Source organism: Manis javanica, chromosome 16 (assembly GCF_040802235.1).
Source record: "Manis javanica isolate MJ-LG chromosome 16, MJ_LKY, whole genome shotgun sequence".
NCBI lineage: Eukaryota > Metazoa > Chordata > Mammalia > Pholidota > Manidae > Manis > Manis javanica.
The window spans coordinates 68,049,585-68,067,165 of record NC_133171.1 but is presented as its reverse complement, the minus strand read 5'-3'; the positions used below and the strand labels follow the sequence as shown (position 1 = coordinate 68,067,165).

The following is a 17,581-nucleotide window of genomic DNA, read 5'->3' as shown; positions in this document are numbered from 1 at the left end:
CTCATTGTTGAGTCACCGCCATCCATACCCAGAACTTTGCCATCTTCCCAAACTGAAACTCTATCCCCACTTAACACAAACTCCCCATCCTCCTTCCCCCAGCCCGTGACACCCACCATTTTTCCTTCTCTGACTTTGAGTCTCCTAAATACCTCATAGAAGTGGACTGACACTGGCTCATTTCACTCAGCATAATGACCCCAAGGTTTATCCATGTTGTAGCGTCTCAGAATTTCCTGCCTTCTTAAGGCTGTATCATATTCCACTGCATGGACATACTGCATTTAGTTTATCTGGTCATCCATCAACGAACATGGTTGCCTCTGCTTTGCACACGGTGCCCCTGTCTTCAGCTCTGCGGACACATCCAGGTTGGGCCACTGCCACTCCACTCACTCAAGGATCCTTTAGAGGCCCGGCTGCCAGCCTGTGCTGGCTCCCTGTGGTGTGTGGCTGCCCCTGTGTGGCTGTGCTGCCCTGTGGGGGCAGTGCAGTGTGTCTGTGCTGCTCATGCACGGTGGGGGTGCTGACCAGCCCTTCCCTCTTCCCACAGCAAGAGTACTGGAGGTTAGTGGAAGAGAAGGACTGCCATGTGGCAGTGCATTGCGGCAAGGTGGACACCAACACTCATGGCAGTGGATTCCCGGTGGGAAAGTCAGAACCATTTTCAAGGTAACGAGGGATACTCTGGTCCATGCTCTGGGGACATGGTGGTGGGCTTCCCCACCAGTCTGACGCCTCTGCTTTCCTCTACAGGCATGGATGGAACCTCACCGTCCTCCCCAATAACACAGGGTCCATCCTGCGCCACCTTGGTGCTGTGCCTGGTAAGCTGGCCGTGGCCCTGCTCTGCGGAGCCCTGGAGCTCCCCCCTGCCTTGCGCCTCTTGTAGAACGAGCTCTACCCCACTGAGAACTGCAGCCGGGAGGTTCCTTTCCGGCACAGGTGGAAGGGGATGGGGGATTATGGTCTAGAGTGTATATACTGGAAACAAATATTTAGAAAAGAGGGTGGAATAGGATCATAGTAGAAGTTGGTAGGGGTGTAGAAAGGTGAACCAGACTAGAATGTGGAAGCAGCAGATGCTTGGCGGCCAGCTTTGACTCCGAAGTTGGCATTTTAAGAGCTGGGGTCCTGCCTCTAGAGCTACTGCAGACCCGTGAGTGAGCGAATGTTCGCAGAGGGTAGGGAAAGCCCGGCGTCCTGGGGGCTGTGAGCACTGCTGGCTGGGCCCCCCTGGAGGTGGGGGCCTGGGACCCTGCACACACTGGTGGGAGCGATGACTCAAGGCCTCTCCAAACGGGGTGCTGGGCGTCCTGCCTTTAGCACCAGTAGGGGTCCTGTCGGCTCCCTCTGGTCTCAGCCTGGGGGGTCGACAGGTCCCAGCACATGCTGGGGGCCAGTGGCTGACTGACAGCAGACCTCACAGGCTTGTTCTCCGAGGCATCTTGCTTCCCTACTTACCTCATGAATTAAGTTTTTCTTTGGATACTGTTTTATGACAGCATCCAACTTCCTAGCTTTGTCTCTGTGTAGCAGCAGGAAAGAGCAGGTATCTTCTTGTCCCTGGCTTTTATCTGGTTCTGAATCCTACCTTTTCTTGTTTGGGGAGAAGGAAGTGATTTCTAAGGGCTGCTACTCTGAGATGATGCTGGCTGTCCTCATAATGCCATGCCCTCCTTTTGTTGTAGGAGTGACAATACCCTGGCTAAATATTGGCATGGTCTTTTCTACCTCATGCTGGTCTCGAGACCAAAACCACCTTCCCTACATTGACTACTTACACACTGGTGCTGACTGCATTTGGTGAGTACGCCAGCGCCCCTGGGGGCTGTGGAGGGGCTGGATGGCACCTCCCACTCACTGGGGGGCTGACGGCCCTTTGTAGGGTGGTTTCCTTATCCCTGCGTCGCTTCTCAGCCTGGGATTTCTTAGCTCCAGTGGAAGTATTCAAGTTGGCAGAGAATATTTTAAATTTCCTTTCAATTTAAATATTTTAAAAATTCATTTTAAAGCTTGAGCATCTTTTCATAGCTCATTGGCCATTTATGTTCTTTTCGTCAGTTGCCTGTTTGTTTGTTTTTTTCCTTCTAGAATATTATTTGTTGTTGATTTCCAAGAGTTTGTTTCATCCTGGGCAGAATAAATAGAGTAGCAGAGGAAGTTAACCAGTAGCAATGGACATGTCAGTCTTCTCACCCAGTGTAAACCGTTCTGGCCTCACATGAGGGGTTATTTTCAACATTTGTCTCCAGCCAGCATTTCCAATGGCTACACAGGGTGTAGGCATCCCTGGGAGGGGAGCTCATGCTGCCCAGAGATGCATGTGCTGTTTCTCCGGCACAAGTTTGTCTGTTTCGGGGGATCGTCCGGCTTCGGTACCCACCTGTGATCCTTAACCGTCAGCTCAAGCCAGTCCTGATCTGGGTCTGGCTCTCTGGTTTCTTTGTTTACGGTGGCAGATGGGAAGTTGCTGCAAATAATCAGATGTCTTGCCTGACAGTCTGCCAGCATCACACGGATCCCACACTAATTGCTTATTGTCCTAATGGGGTGACTAGGCACCTGTTATTAAAATAGAGTCTTAGAAACTCATGATCTCCCACCAACGAGCCAGCATCTGCCATGGGTCCGTCGCTGTGACGTCCCTGCCCTCGGGCCACGTCAGAGTAGTAGTTCCTGTTGAAGCTGGGCGGGCCTGTGGGACCCTGGTTGTGGAGCCTCTGTGCCCAGGAGGGTGGTGGGTGGTCTCCAGTGCCCTTCAGTTAGTCTTCTGTGCTGAGACTGTGACTGGCTGCTGGACCGTGGAGGCCAAGGGGGATGGTGGTCTTGGGGCAGAGGTCATGCGGAGAGCAGACGGGACGGTTCTGCTCAGGGCCCCAGGGGCTGCTGGCTGTGGGAGAGTAGGGGTGGTCCTCTGTGAGCTGCTTTCCATGGCTTCCCCAGGCCCAGGGGCTGGCCCCTCAGAGCCCTCTTTCTGCATCTGGTGGTGTGGGCTGTGACCCATGACCACAGGGTGATGAGGGGATGTGGCCCATGTGCTGACTCTTACTGCCTGACTGTTGAGTTAGAGGTTAGGAAACTTGAGATTCTGTGGGCTTTTTGAAGACTAATCCCTGGAACCTCAATGGTGGGGAAGAAAGAGGAGGCCGGGATATGATCAGAGAACTTCATGGTGTGTGGTTTTTCCTAAAATATGTGATTTAGGTTAGAAACCCTGGATTTAAATCACAAATCAGTAACAGAATATGTTGGCACTGAAATCACACAACCATTTAAAAAATACTTGAATGTGGTGATTGGCATTCCCTTCACTTAGCAACCGCGACCAGGATTTGGGCTCCAAGTGAGTGATTTCGTCATAAGCGCCTTGGTGCCTGCCCACCAGCCAGCCGTGTGGACAGGTGGGAGTTTGGGCTTCGGCCCACTGTGGGGCGTGATGGGTGGGGTGAGCAGCCTGGCTGCCACCAGAGTTACGTCCCTCCTGTTTGGCTCTTTCCTGGGGGTTAATAGCTTCATGTGCACAGGCAGCCTAAAGCTCAGCCAGCCACTCTGGGAGTGGATCATGGGCTGTGCTCCAGTGTCCTTACCCAGGAGTCTGCTCTGCACTTGTGTGTCTGCAGGCTGCGGGCAGCCCCCAGCCCTGGAGAGGGGAGGGGGCCTGGAGGAGGCCCCACATTCCTCCCTGTGCCCGCCAGCCACCTGGATTTCACGTGTTGTAGGTGGCAGGGGTGTTCCTGGTGGGCCCTCTCGGGGCATTAGCTCTGATTGTCCCCCACTGCGTGTGACTGCTGGGGCTCCAGATTCTTCTGTTAAGTTTTGCCTGTATCTTCAGCCTTTCCTCCCAGTCATCCAGCCAGAGGGCCTGCGTTGCCCTGAGCCCCTCCCATCACTGCATCCTCGGCCTGCCCTCATCTCCTTGGCCTACCTGGCGCAGGCCCTCGCAGTGTACTCACCTGGCTGTGTTGCCAGCCGCTCCTGCCCCTGGGCTGGCTGGGTTTTGGCACACACCGCAGAGTCGTGGGGCCTGTGTGCTGCCTCCCATCTCAGGGGTGAGGCAGTGTGAGCGCAGACTGTACTCCTTCCCTGACTGTATTCGGAGGACTGAGGGGTTCCTTTCCTTTTCCCGGCCATGCAGCCCTCTTCTGTCTGTGGGTCGAAGGCCGCAGAGCAGGGCCAGGCCCTCACAGGGCTGGAGGGCTGAGGGAACCATGTGTTCCAGCCCCGCATCCTGGCCCAGCAGCTTTGTGCTACAGAAACGTGCAGGCTTGGGAGCACCCACCAGAGGCCGAGTCTGCCCATATGTCTGCATCTGATTACCAAAGGGCTTTAAACATATGGTTTTGGTTTGAAGGCTTCATGGCTCACACATGGGTCAGATCCACATGAAAGATGAGCGTCTTCCCCTGCTGGTGTGGCTGTGTTGCCCTGGGAAGTGGGGTGGGCACAGGCCTGGGAACTGCGGCGCTGGCCACGTCCAGTGCACCTCACCGCCACAGCAGGGCACTCCTGCCGCTTGCCGGTCGCTCACTTCCCGCACTCTGAGGTCACTGCCCAGGCCTGTGTTTGCTTGCTTTTGTGAGGAGGCTGAAGGGTGGGCCCAGCTCATGCTCCCCCTGCACAGGGTCTTTGTCAAGCCACTGCTTCTGCTCATCCCCCACAACCCAGGTATTGCATTCCTGCTGAGGAGGAGAACAAGCTCGAGGACGTGGTGCATGCCCTGCTGCGAGCCAACGGCACCCCAGGCCTGCAAATGCTGGAGAGCAACGTCATGGTAGGGCTGGGCTCCCTGCCGGCCGTGGGGCCCGGGCCTCGGGGGGCAGGGGTGCACCGTTGGGAACTGTGGCCCAGCAAGGGGTGTTTTGTGAAGTCACCCTCTTTGCTGACCTGCCCCTCTCAAAGGCAAAGAGGACAGTGAAAAATAAATTCTCAGAAAACCATCCAAACCAAAATGGCCTCTTAGGAAAATCCAACTAAGGAAGCATTTCCCTGAGGACACAGGGTAGTGGGGCTCTGCCAGCTGTGGCCCTGAAATCTATTCCAGGGCCTGTTTGGTAAGTGGAGGTGGGTGTGCTGCAGGGCAGGGCTGGGGTTTAGGTTGGGCACTCCACCTGTCTTGCCTCCCTGGTACCAGGATGGCTGGGCTGCTGGTCAGGGACACTCAGTGTTAGAGGAATGAGCACAAAGGTTTCTGACTCCATTTTCTGAAAGTCCAGAGGCCTGTTGACCCTGGAAATCTCTCCAGCCTTGAGCTGAGTGCTGACACCCGAGCCCAGGGCCCCTCTGGCCTCTGCTATTCCAGCTTTGGGTCTCCCGTCATTGCTGGGCCCACCTCGCTCTGTTTGGCTCAAAGAAGGTGAGCGACAGCCCCTCTGGGGGTGCCAAGGCCCCAGCCTATACCCTCCTGGCCCCCCTGGGTCTGGAGAGAGCCCACCCCTGGGGGTGTGGATTTATGCCACCCCAACCCTGGCACTACTGTGTGAGGACAGGATGGGCTGGGTACTCACGGGGGCCATGTGCTTGCGTGCATCTCGTCACTCTTGGGCCGGTATCAATTTAGAAGTTCTTGTTCTTTTAAGAATTATGTATCATTATTTTTTAAAGGAGAAACCAAAGAAAATCTTTAATACAAAACAGAATCTGCCTCCTCACAAGGAGGCAAGCCCCTTCTGAAGTCCTGAAGCCCCCACCTGGATGCCAGATGTGTGTGTGAACACACCTGCTGGGTGGGAGGCTATGTCACAGGCCTCGCTAGGAGGGTTGTTGGGGCTTTAGGCCTTTCACAGAGGCAGCAGCACAAGTACAGTGGGCCAGTGGGGACTGGATGGGAAGGAAAACGGCTGGATCGCAGCTCCCCAGGAAGTGCAGCTCAGCCCAGTCTGTCCCCATAGATCTCCCCGGAGGTGCTGTGCAAAGAGGGAATCCAGGTCCACAGGACCGTGCAACAGAGTGGCCAGTTTGTCGTTTGCTTCCCGGGATCCTTCGTGTCCAAAGTGTGCTGTGGCTACAGCGTCTCTGAGACTGTGCACTTCGCCACCACCCAGTGGACGAGTATGGGCTTCGAGACGGCCAAGGTAGGGCTGGGTGAGGCCCCGCCCCGCCCCGCTGCAGGGGCCGCACACGCATCATGCACACGGCCCCGCGTGATATTTTAGGTAGTGTTTAATTTCAGAATATGTCTTTAAAACCTTTAAGATGTAGCTAAAAGGTTTTTCTAGGAAAGGAGAATTCCTGAGTTTAGTGATACAAACTTTCAAGTTCCGTTACTGACCCACTACTATTGAAAAGACTAAACTGAGGCATTTAAGGCAAATGCTTGAAATGGGTAGACAGGCGGCCCAGTTTATAGCTGGGACACCTCCCTCGTGGCTGGGGGCTTGGATGGTGACTTTCTGGGTTTTGGTGCCTTTGTCCAATGCAAACAGTATCATTGTATGATTTTCAATTGCTTTGAATCCAAATAGAATTCAAATTTGAAAATTCAGAGAGAGCCCCCTGCCCAAGGGAAGAAAAACCTTGACAGCTGCCCAGTAATGAAAGTCTGCCCTGAAGAGTTGTGCCCTGTCTTCCAGGAAATGAAGCGTCGCCATATAGCTAAGCCGTTCTCCATGGAGAAGTTACTTTATCAGATCGCACAGGCGGAAGCCAAGAAGGAAAACGGCCCCACGCTCAGTACCATCTCCGCCCTTCTGGATGAGCTCAGGTAGCACGGACTGGGACCTGGGAGACCCCGAGGCCCTTCTGGGGCTGGGTGGGCCAACGACTTGGAGCTCCAGGGCTGGCCCGGGGCTGGGCCAGGTGGGGGAAGACTTGGGGTGTGTTTTTTCTGCTGTAATTTCCCCTTTACTCTTCTTGCTTAATGTCTGGAGTCAGAGTTTCCTGATAAGCCGATGCCAGAGGTCAGCCCTCTCTGTGGGAGTGAGTGGGAGTGGGCCTAGAGGCCTGTCGCAGTGAGGAGGTGGCCTGCTGCCACGCCTGAGTCGGGGTGCAGGTGTGGGGAACCCCGAGGTGCCCCAGCTGGGTTGTGCCGTCGGTATCCTCCACCCGCCCCTAGCCCTGGTGTGCGGTGCTGGCCCGGTGTAGTCCGAGGCGTTGCCGAGTACCGATCCCGCAGGCTGCCCAGGGCGGTGGTGGCTGGTGGTTCAGCTGGGCGTCCCGTGCGACTGCCTCCCTTTCTGCCCCCGTGTAGCTTCGTGATCGCCCTCCACCAGGAAGCACTCTGCTGTTGGTGGGGGCGCATGGCTGTCCCTGTGGTGGGCGGCCCCGGGTGGTCCCGGGGAGCTGGTTCCTGCCCCCGGGACCTGTTCCAGCAGTGCCCTGCCTTGCCCACTGCGTTCCCAGTCCGAGGGGTGGATGCCATCAGGCAGTGGGAGCCGGGGTGCGGGCGGCGGGCCCTGGCCAGGTACTCGGCCCTGATGGTGCAGGCCTCCGCGGTGCCCGCAGGGATACAGAGCTGCGGCAGCGCCGGCAGCTGTTCGAGGCTGGCCTCCACTCGTCCGCCCGCTACGGCAGCCACGACAGCAGCAGCGCCACGGTGGATGGGAAGAAAAAGCCTCGAAAATGGCTGCAGTTGGAGACATCGGAGAGGAGGTGTCAGATCTGCCAGCATTTGTGCTACCTTTCCATGGTGAGCCCTGCATGGCAGTGGGCAGGCGGCGGCAGAGGGCGCCCTTCCTCGCAGCCTCGCTGGGCGCCGGGCCGCCCAACCCAGGCACCCTGCCCGCTCCTCCTTGGAGGCCCCCGTCTACAGCCCTGGCGCCTCGCTGGCCGCAGTTCCCATTCAGCTACGTGAGCAGTTACCTTGCCCCGAGACTGAAATCTGCCCTCAGCTGAACCTGTGGGCCTCCTGGGTGCTGCAGTAGTTCCTTGGCCCACTAGGCACCAGCGCCCGTCTTGGCTTCCTTGTCACTGTCCCGCGGCACCCTTGAGGGGCTAGCCCCCGCCCAGCTGGTCTCCTGATGTCCCCAGCCTTGGCTTTAATTGTTTGCATATTGCCGCTGCCACCCCCCCCTCCCCCGTGCCGTCCTGGCTAGAGGGGCAGGGGAAAGCTTCCTTGACTGGACAGCCAGACCATGGGGCCCCGTCCTCTGCTGCTCATAGTTCTCTCCTTCTTCCTGGGCAGCCGCAGGCCCGTGGATGCCCAGCCCCCACATGGGCCTGAGCCTGGCCTCAGCCCTCCAGGGCCATGGCCCTCCTTCCCCATTCATACTCTTCCTCCAGAAGGAGGTGCGCGGGTAGTAAGCACCCCCTACTTGACACCCGTGTACCACCTGTGCCTCACAAGACACATGCAGCCACCAAGCTAAGAGTGAGCACGTCCCAGGCAGCTCCCAGCGTGCCCTGCGGTCACGAGGGGACCTGCCAGTACACGTAGAGCCATTCTGCCTTTCGCTTCCGGTATGGTAGTCAGTCTTACACAATATCCGGCACTTCATTTCATTATCCAGGAGGCTCCGTGTCAGCTGGTACTGAACAGCTCTAGGCTGACGTCAGTGTGCGCACAGGTGTAGGAGGGCTCGGCTCAGTCGGGCCCTTTGGTAGGGCAGGTGGATTCAGTGCATCTTTGACTTATGTTTTCGACTTAACAGTGTGTTCATTAGGATATAACCCCATTATAAGTTGAAGATGATTTGTATTTTCTATCTAATCTTTCATTTCCTATGTACTTCTTAAGAAATATAATCAATAACTATGCTGTCTTTAAAGAAAAAAGTACTCCAGATCTTAAAATGTTTTGTGAACATGACTCATAAAAGCTGCATACCTCTGTGTCCATTCCTCCTGTGTTGAGATGGACTTGAATTTCCCCTGAGTATGAGTGACATGTCATGACCTCAGTGGGCCACACGGGCCCAGTCCCTGCTTTCTAGGGATGCTGCATGTGACCTCATTGTCAGGCTGTCCTTCAGGAGGTGCACCTGGAGAGTCGTCACTAAGCATATTTCATTAGCCTCCTGAGTGTTTTCAAAAGCATGCATCCTAAATTCATTGGTTTTATTTATGTTTACAGTTCTCATTGCTTGGGTTACTAGTAAGTTCGCACATTTTATTCCCTATATTACATATTTTTGTCCATTCCTATCCATAGCCCGAGTGTCTTAAAGAAGTGACATGTTTCTGCCAGTTAAGCATTATTTCCTTGTTCCTTTGTTTTCTCGTGTAGGTATTTCCCCTAAATCCAATGAAAAGGCCCTGGAGCCTCTTGCATCTTGTGTGTTAACACAGCTGAGAACAGGACTAGAAGCAGGGGGAGTGATAAGAACCACACACACAGACGAGGCAGCTGTCACTTTCTTGGGGCCTCTCAGGCCCAGTCCCCCTTGCTGGTGTCCTTGGTGGGCCAGCAGCCGTGTGCTGGGGCACGTGTGCTCAGCCAGCTGGAAGGCTACCATGCAGGTCGGCGGGGGCACCTGTCTGAGTCACAGAGAATCCAGTACTGTATTGGCTGGACCTTGGGGTTGCATTTGAACACAGGTGTCAGGGCCCCTGGTGGTGTGCAGGGGTCAGCTTCTGTGTTAACCAGCCAGGTTGACTGAGCCCCTGAAGAGCAAGGTGGGAACCAGGTGTTGGCCGAGGAAGTGTCCAGGGTGTGGTCCCTGCCAGGCTGTTCCTGATCCATTCTGGCACCTCTTGGACCAGGGTGGTTTTTACACAGCCTAGAAGCCCCCAGATCCTGTGGGCTGATGAACGGGCCACACTGTCTCATCCCATCTTCACCAGCCTGAGGGCGCCTAGAACCTCTCAGGAAAGTGGGCAGAAATCTGGAGGGACCTGAGGCCATCCTCAGGTGTAGCCCAGGAGGAGGGCAAGTATTTTAGTTGAAGATCCCATTCAGGTGACTCGCTTGTTCTGGTGCTTGCATGTCAGACCCCCCTACGCCCCCCCCCCCCCACCCCCCGCTGGGGCACTGGGTGTTGGACAGGCCTTTCAGAGTGGCTCCTGGGAGCCCTCCCCACCAGTGGTCCCTCCCAGGTCATGCCTCCAGTTGGCAGTGCTTGGCCACCGTAGAATCTCGGGTGACTCTTCTTGCAGGTCGTACAGGAAAATGAGAACGTGGTGTTCTGCCTGGAGTGTGCGCTGCGCCATGTGGAGAAGCAGAAGTCCTGCCGGGGGCTGAAGCTGATGTACCGTTACGACGAGGTCAGTCTGCTTGGGCGCCATGCCTGCTGCTCTGGGCGTCCAGGGGCTGACATTCTGAGGGCCAGGCGGGCAGCAGGAGGCTCTGCAGGGGTGGCGACTGTCCCCTGTGCTCACTTTGCACAGGGCCGTGCCTGATCCCACTCAGGTGAGCTTTGGCAAGGCCTAGGCACGCATGCGGCCAGTAAGGCTCCATGCATTTTCTGGCCAGACAGAGAGGCAGGAAGTAGCCCTTTGTCCCAAATTGGGAGAAAAAGGTAGGTTCAGCTTGTGTTGGACCTAGCTCGGAGAAACCCAGGAACCAAAACTTTTTTTTTACTTTTACAGACGTTGTTTGATTCTGGTTTTCTTAGATGTTAGCCCCAGCTGCTGGCCTGTAGGCCGGCCTGGGCACCTCTGTCAGCCTTCCTGGCCGGCAGGGGTCCAAGGGTTTCAGGACCCAGGTGCTGGCTTCTTAAGTGCCACACTGCTCAGGTTGCTAAGGAAATGGAATTGCGCTGTCATCTATGGCCCAGGCCAGAGGGGACAGTGGACTCCCCATGCACATCCATCACAGGCGAGACCCAAAGTGGAGGTGACCAGCTCTGGTGCCAGTGAGCGGGCGTGGAGTGGGGCTTTCTCCCATGTCTCCAGGTCACGGGCCATCTGGACTCTGGGTGTGCAGAGTGGCTGCTGGGAGGGCCTCAAAGCCAGGTTTCTCTCGTCTGTTTGCTCAGAGGTGCCCCCAGTTCTGGGCCAGGGAACCTTCCTGGCTGTAGCCCCATGGTGTCGAGACGTAAAGAAACAAGGGAGTTCCCTCCCACAGGTGCACACACCTGTGCCCTTCCACAGGCTCGGGGGCATTTCCTGCAGTGTGTGGGTGGCAGGATGGGGGCTCTGCCGACGGCTATGTGGATGGTGTGTGTGACACACGAAGTGGCAGCATGACTGCCACCTCTGCCAGGGCTGGGAGCGTGGTGATGGGTGGGACTGAAAACAGCACTCAGCAGCTTTTCTCATGGTGCAAAATCATCAGCCAATCTTGGGAACTTGAGAGCCTCTGGCAGGCCTGCCAGCCACTTGTGAGCTCCTGGCTGGGCTGAGGTGCCTGGCTTTCTGCATCCAGTTCTGCAAGTCCCGCTCATTCCACTTTCAGCCAGATCCCTGATCCAACCCGACCTCCCCACCTCCAGTGCCCTGCCGCACACATGGCATGTCTGTATGCCATCAGCTGCCCTGTCTGTGCTGGCTGGCTGGCCTCCCTGGCCCATAAGGTTCCCTGGAATGAGATTGGACCCTTGGACAGCAGAGCGCTCCCAGGGCTGCAGAAGAGCGCTGGCACTCAGGCTTGCAGAGGTGGCCTCACCCACCAGCCTCATGCACTGTTTATCACAAATGCCTCCAAGCTGCGGTGCAGTTGTGTTTCAGGGCCAACCTGCAGCATCCTGGAGACGTGACCCTGCCCTCACAGGGCACCTCTCACTTCCTGAGGGACCCAGGGCCCCTGCTGGGGATCACCTTTCACATTGCCGTGGAGACCTTGTCATCCCTGCCCTCCTGCCTCACTGCTCCACACGCTGCAGCTGGGGCCCTTCCTCCAGGCTCGGCCCACTGTCCCTGGGGAGTGGCCCTCTCTGTTGCGAGCTGGGTGCAGGGCACAGCTGGCATGGCCCTGGGTTGCCGCAGCACCAGGACTGCTGGTAGTGAGAATCCCTCTCATGGCCTCCCACCCCCCCCACCCCCGTTAGACCCAGGAGGTTGGCCCCAGGGGAGGCGACTGCGTCCAGCCATCACACCGGGCCAGCCAGTGTGCCCATGTGACTCCAGAGAGGCTCAGGCTGTAGGTCAGATTTGATAAGCCTTTGGCTAAACTAGAAGTTTGGGAAGCTAAAAGTAGATCTTTGTTTTTTAAAGAGCGTGTTCAGCAAGGCAGTAGCCACTCAGCCCTCCTTGCTTCTTCGCTTCAATAGCAAATGTCAGAGCAGTTAAAAATAAACCTTCAGTGTGTGAGAAAGAACAGCTCTGGCACCTTTCAGAGCTTAGCCCATGGTGCCAGGGGCTCTTCCAAGGGGACCCTGAAACTACAAATGTGGGTCAATTTCCACCCATTTTGTAGTTTGGATGTGACCAAAATCCTAGAAAAATAATCAGAAATGTAGGGTCTGTCTGAAGCTTAGGTTTTGATGAGTAAGGAAGAGAAAAAAATTAGCCTCCTACTCTGTCAGTGTCCTAGTTTAGTAAATGAAAACCTGCAGATCAGGCCCTGTTGAATTGAACTGCGCTTTTTTTTTAATTGGGGTATTTCTAGCTTTGGGTTGTTTCAAAAATGGCTTGTGAGGCCACTGTGAGCTCTTGTTCAAAGCCCAGGTGCATCCAGCAGGCAGATCTCTGAGCACGTGCTGGGGCCGTCTTGGCCTCAGCCTGGTGTGGAAAGGCCTGTCCCCGCACACTGCTGCCTTTCCCGGAAGGCAGGTCCCGGCTGGAACGCTGTGCTGTTGAGGTGGCTTTAGCCACGCATAACCAGGTTTTAAAGCAGCTCATCTATTTCTGCTTTATTGTCATGTTCATCATACATGCTTTGAGGGGCTGCTGAGACTGTGCTTACAAACAAGTTTTTCAAGTTTCTTTCAGTTGTTTGTGATGCTTCCAGAGCCCAGAGAGACAGCCCTGGGATAGCTGACCTGCAAGCCCCCGAGTAAAAGCCATGACCACCACCCCTCCCTGTGTCTGCATGGTTCCAGCCACCCCCAGTCCAGAGCAGGTGCACATTAAGTACATGCCAGGCCACAAGCCATTTTGAAATTGTCTCCCGTGGTTTCTCTTAAAACTGGATGGTTGGGTGGTAATGTTACACATATATTGTTGGTACCGACAGATAAATGGTTCCCGTGGGTCAGGGTTACAATGCTTGTTCACTGTGGAGGGAGTAACAGGAGTATTTGTATTTACTTGTAAGGCCACCACGTAAAGTGGCTCAAGTGTCAGGGTGGCCAGGGTAAAATGGACCGCTTCAGGGGTGTGTTACCATCCAGGGAGCAAGTCGAGAGAAGTGAGCCCCTAATCCCCCCAGGCTTTTGTGAACGCCTTGCTGTCAAGCAGCATGCAGGGCTGGGCAGCCTGTTAGCCAGTTCTGGCTCTGAGTAGGGGTACCCATGGGGACTCCTTGGGGGCTGGAAGGCTGCAAGCGTCCCCACCTGCCTTGAGGCTATAGGAGTTTGTGAGCTTCAGGTCAGTGTGGGGAACCAGAGCAGAACGCAGCTCTTACTTAGGACAGTTATATATTTACCATGTATAGTTAACAGGCTTCCTGTATTTGAGGGGTTAATTTGTGTAAACCGTGTGGCCACCTGGAGGTGCTGTCAGGCTCCCCTGAATTTTGGACAAGGAGGTGGGGTACATATGAGATGGCCGAGGAGGCAGGCTCTGTGCACTTCATCTGCCCCATTCTGGCTCTGCAATGAGAAATGGCAGCTGCCTCTCCCTAAGAAGCAAGCAAGCATCGTATTTTAGGTGCCCAGTTGGGGCCTCATTCTCGGGAAGTGTTCTAACTAGTCCTCCAGTTCACCGCATCTCTGCATTGCTGGGGGAGATTGTCAAAGCCTGTGCTGGCTTCCCTGACCTGCCCTCCGAGGGTCACGCCCAGAAATCCCCACTTTGACAGAGTTTGAGGGGGTGACGTGCCTCCTGCCACACGAGGGGCCATGCTCGGACTGCGCTCTCTCGGTTTGCTGACTCTGTCTTCCTTTCAATCCGAAACAGGAACAGATCATCAGTCTGGTGAATCAGATCTGTGGCAAGGTACCCGGTAAGAACGGCAGCATTGAGAACTGTCTCCGTAAACCCACACCAAAAAGAGGGCCCCGCAAGAGAGCCACGGTGGACGTGCCGCCGTCCCGGCTGTCATCCTCCGGCTCATCCAGAAGTGCTTCGGGCTCGTGAAGATGCCAACACCCATGGGCGACCAATCTATATTTTTTGTAATTATTATATTCTAGTTTGGAGTACTTGCTGTAGGGTACACGCTGTCTTTGCACTAGCTCGAAAGAAGATTTTCTTCTGGTTTTAGAGAACTAACTTTGTTTTAGCATTAAACTGTTGAACTTTTTTTTGTACTTAGAATCCTAGATACTGCAGTCAGATTTTTGGAACTGCCGTATATTCACTGTTTTCAAACCCTTGAGGGGCTGTATTAATTTGTATTGCCCCTGTGGCTAACAAAAGCCTTTTTGTTTGTGTTTGTTTTTTTTTTTTTGGTAACTGTTGGGGGAAAAAAGGCTTTTTAAACCCATTTTTGAAGAGGGTGAAGTTTGGAGAACAAATTTTAAACCCATCAGTCATGTGAGCAGATTTTTCTAGAGGAAAAGGGATAGGACACACACACACACACACACACACACACACGAGAAAAGAAAAGGCTTTACTTTGGCTGTCCTTTTCTGTCATGTGCAAAATGAGTTGGTATTTTTTAAAACCGGAGAACCCCCGTTTTGTGTCCGTGGGTGGTTATGGCAGCTGAAGGTGGATGTTGTTTCCTAACCGTAGGCAAAACGAGGCGATGGGAGTGACTAGGTTCTCTACCAGCACATCACTATGCATCTGTTAAGGAAGAGAAGAGAGAAGCCTGCCTGCCTTGGAGGGTCACGTGAGGGAGACCTGTGCCTGATTTCATTAGGAAATCCATTCTGTTATTTTTGGTGCTGTTGGCTACTTTATCAAAAAACCCTTCAATAGCATCCTTAAGACAAAAAAAACTGATTGGAGCCGTAAGTGCTTCTGTGTCATAGATGTGCAATCTTTCTAACATTCCATCTTCATCTCACTGCTTGTTTTACACCTTCACAAGTCAGCATTAATCTTTCTTGTTCCATCTGTTTCGTTCATGATCACATTTAGAGCCACAAGGCGGCCTGCAGTTCTTTGAATGTGAAAACGCATTTGTGCTCATCTTGTCTATTTTTTCTCTTCATGTTGTAACAAAAAGAAAAAAGAAGAAAAAAAATCCCATCCCTTTTGTACATAATGCCTGTAAATTGTTTTAAATACTTGAGCCTTTTTCTCGGTGGGGGGTGGGGAGGGGGGTGAGAAGACGAGATGAAGAAAAGCCTTACATTTCAGTTTCTTCATCGGTTGGAGTGGATGCTTACAGGGTTTTTCTTGTAACGTTTATAAGTGCTGCTTACATCACTGAACAACAACATGGTAATGGAGTAGCTGTTGCCCTTCTCCGGCTGTGTGTACAGTATGTGTGGAATAAAAAAGGGAACTGTTTTCACAAGCTGTCCTTTGTTTCATAATTGGACTCATCGATCCCGTAGCTGCCCCGTTGCACTGAGCTTGCCCGTGGGACTATCAGGAACGTCCTGTGATACGCTTTGTCGGTGGTCGTTACAGAAGCTTGAACTGTTTGCGTATTTAACAGTTACATAAACAGAGTCGCGTGTTTTCCAATGTGGTTGTCCGGTTCTTATGGCCTTGCTGTGTACTTTCCCTCTTTGACAGTGAACTTCTGCCTGTGGCTTACAGTTTGACATTTAATTTATTAGCGCTGCTCTGCACCCCTCCCTCGGGAGGGAGGACTTCATGTTGTTTATTGCCAGTTTTTTGTTTACTTTACAGGTTTGTACTACAAGGTTTAATAATAAAAACAAAGTTTTTGGACCTTTGTCTGTCTGGTGGAAGATGAGATGGACTCGTTCTTTCCTGATAAATGGGCAGAGGGCCAAGAATCCTTCCCCTTGGCAGGGGCTGGAGCAAACAATGCATTTTATTCTTGCTCACCTGCCATCTGTTGGTGGTGGTTTGAATATCCTTTGAGCAAAACCAAATGGCTGTTTACCTGTTCTGTGTGTCCGCTGGAAGCCAGCTAGTGGTGCACGTCGAGCAGGGCCTGCCGCCCCCTCACCGCTGCCTGTTTGGAATGGGGCCTTTCATCACACGCTACATGCTAGGCCGTGCTGCCAGGTCCCTGCGAGCAAGGACAGAGTACTAATGTGGCTTAGGGCCACTTTCCTTCCTTTGGGCATGCGTGCATGTGGGGTCAAAGTAGAGGCTGTTGGTGGACTGTTACTCTTACTGAAGGGATGGAAACCCACACCTTGTCAGAGCTGTCTGACAGTTAGTGTGGAGGACGCAGAACTTCCTACCTGCAAAAGAGATTTTTTTTTACTTAGTGCTAAGCCATGCATGGACCTGAGCCACCCTTCCTGCTCTCCCAAGGCCTGAAGGACGTGTGTATTCACAAGCCTTTCTGTACAGACTGGTTATGTATGCTCTCGGTTGAATGTCCTCACATTTTATTAATGATTCTTACAGTTTGTCACACATTGGCAACTGTGTAAAAATCAGGAGCCTCCGTAAAGCCACCTGCCTCTGTGGGGTTCTGCGTGCAGCCGCACCGTCCTCTCAGGCTGTGTTCAGGAGTCACTGTCGTCACTGTGTTGAGTGGTGAGGGCTGTGTCCACTTCAACTCCGTCCTCGTCAGACTGAACCAGCGGGGACTCTCCGCCTCCGCTGGGCTCCTGGGCAGCCGGGTTGCTGCAGATGGAGGATGAGGAAGGCAGCTTGCCTCGTAACTCGGAGGAATTTGGAACCTGAAGAATAATTTCATTCTGACCAATACTTGATTCAGATCCTGCAAAAAATAAAGCAGGAAAAAAAACTTGTCATAGAACTGCTGAAATTTAGGACTGCCACTGCAGATGGCAGTTTTGTGCTCGCACACAACATACAGCGTGTGAGTGTTCTGTTGTGGTCATCCGGGGGCTACAGTGCAGACACTCCCTGGAAGAGGCTGAGCTACGTGAGGCAGCCAGGTGGCCCCTAGCTGAGCCTTCTGCCACCTAGGACAGACGAAAGGCCTGGAGCCCTTTCTGATATCCAGTAAAACTGTAAGCCCAGAGGTACGTGGTGTTTTCCTTGGAGAGGCATTCCACGTAACCGTGATGATCAGACTTCTTTACAGCCTCTGAAGGAATTCAGAGAAATCAATGGTAAGAGGAAAACTTGATCTTTTAGCATTTCTTCAGTTTTCTGGGGATTAGAACAGGTCTCAAAGGAATCAATCATAAGCAGATGATGGAATCACTGCTTCTAAATCTCTTGACACATCCAGGGCAGGGAGGCCTGGGTCCCAAACACTGGTCTCAAAGATTTGCCAGGAGGGCGGGCGCTGCCACCACGTCAGGAGTGAGGGAGAGACGACACCAGCACGAGCCACCTAAGGGACCCTGCTTCAGAGGGAGGGGAGTCCGGGGTGGCAGGAACCCTAGGCTCTGCCTCCCCTTTCTACTGTGTGCAAAAACAAATGCTTTTAGTAATGCTGTGATAGAATCTGAGGACCCAGCCTGACTGGTCTGATCTGAAATGTAAATTGAGCCCAGGTATATTTGCTGAATGAATGTGAAACAAACTTTTGGGAAAGCAGCAAACTGAGTGAAAGGGCCCAAAATAGAGGACAGGGGCTGAC

General features: G+C 53.8%; 2 protein-coding genes across 14 annotated transcripts in view; one reads left to right on the top strand and one right to left on the bottom strand.

The window, feature by feature from the left end:
• The window catches only part of JARID2 (jumonji and AT-rich interaction domain containing 2), a 250,806-nt gene extending 235,032 nt beyond the window's left edge, over positions 1-15,774 (top strand). For 6 of the 8 annotated variants that reach the window (XM_073225156.1, XM_073225154.1, XM_073225157.1 and 3 more), the window contains 9 exons: positions 554-672; positions 757-827; positions 1,692-1,806; positions 4,669-4,774; positions 5,892-6,074; positions 6,573-6,703; positions 7,444-7,627; positions 10,033-10,140; positions 13,876-15,774. In XM_073225156.1, coding sequence (XP_073081257.1) covers positions 554-672; positions 757-827; positions 1,692-1,806; positions 4,669-4,774; positions 5,892-6,074; positions 6,573-6,703; positions 7,444-7,627; positions 10,033-10,140; positions 13,876-14,055 — 1,197 coding nt within the window. In that variant the 3' untranslated portion in view covers positions 14,056-15,774. The remainder of the gene's footprint in view (positions 1-553; positions 673-756; positions 828-1,691; positions 1,807-4,668; positions 4,775-5,891; positions 6,075-6,572; positions 6,704-7,443; positions 7,628-10,032; positions 10,141-13,875) is intronic. The other 2 variants (XM_073225151.1, XM_073225150.1) reach the window with 2 other exon arrangements.
• Positions 15,775-16,392: 618 nt separating this feature from the next.
• DTNBP1 (dystrobrevin binding protein 1) overlaps positions 16,393-17,581 on the bottom strand; it is a 149,856-nt gene continuing 148,667 nt past the window's right edge. For all 6 annotated transcript variants that reach the window (XM_073225160.1, XM_073225158.1, XM_073225159.1 and 3 more), the window contains one exon: positions 16,393-16,747. In XM_073225160.1, the coding sequence (XP_073081261.1) occupies positions 16,530-16,747 (218 nt within the window). In that variant the 3' untranslated portion in view covers positions 16,393-16,529. The remainder of the gene's footprint in view (positions 16,748-17,581) is intronic.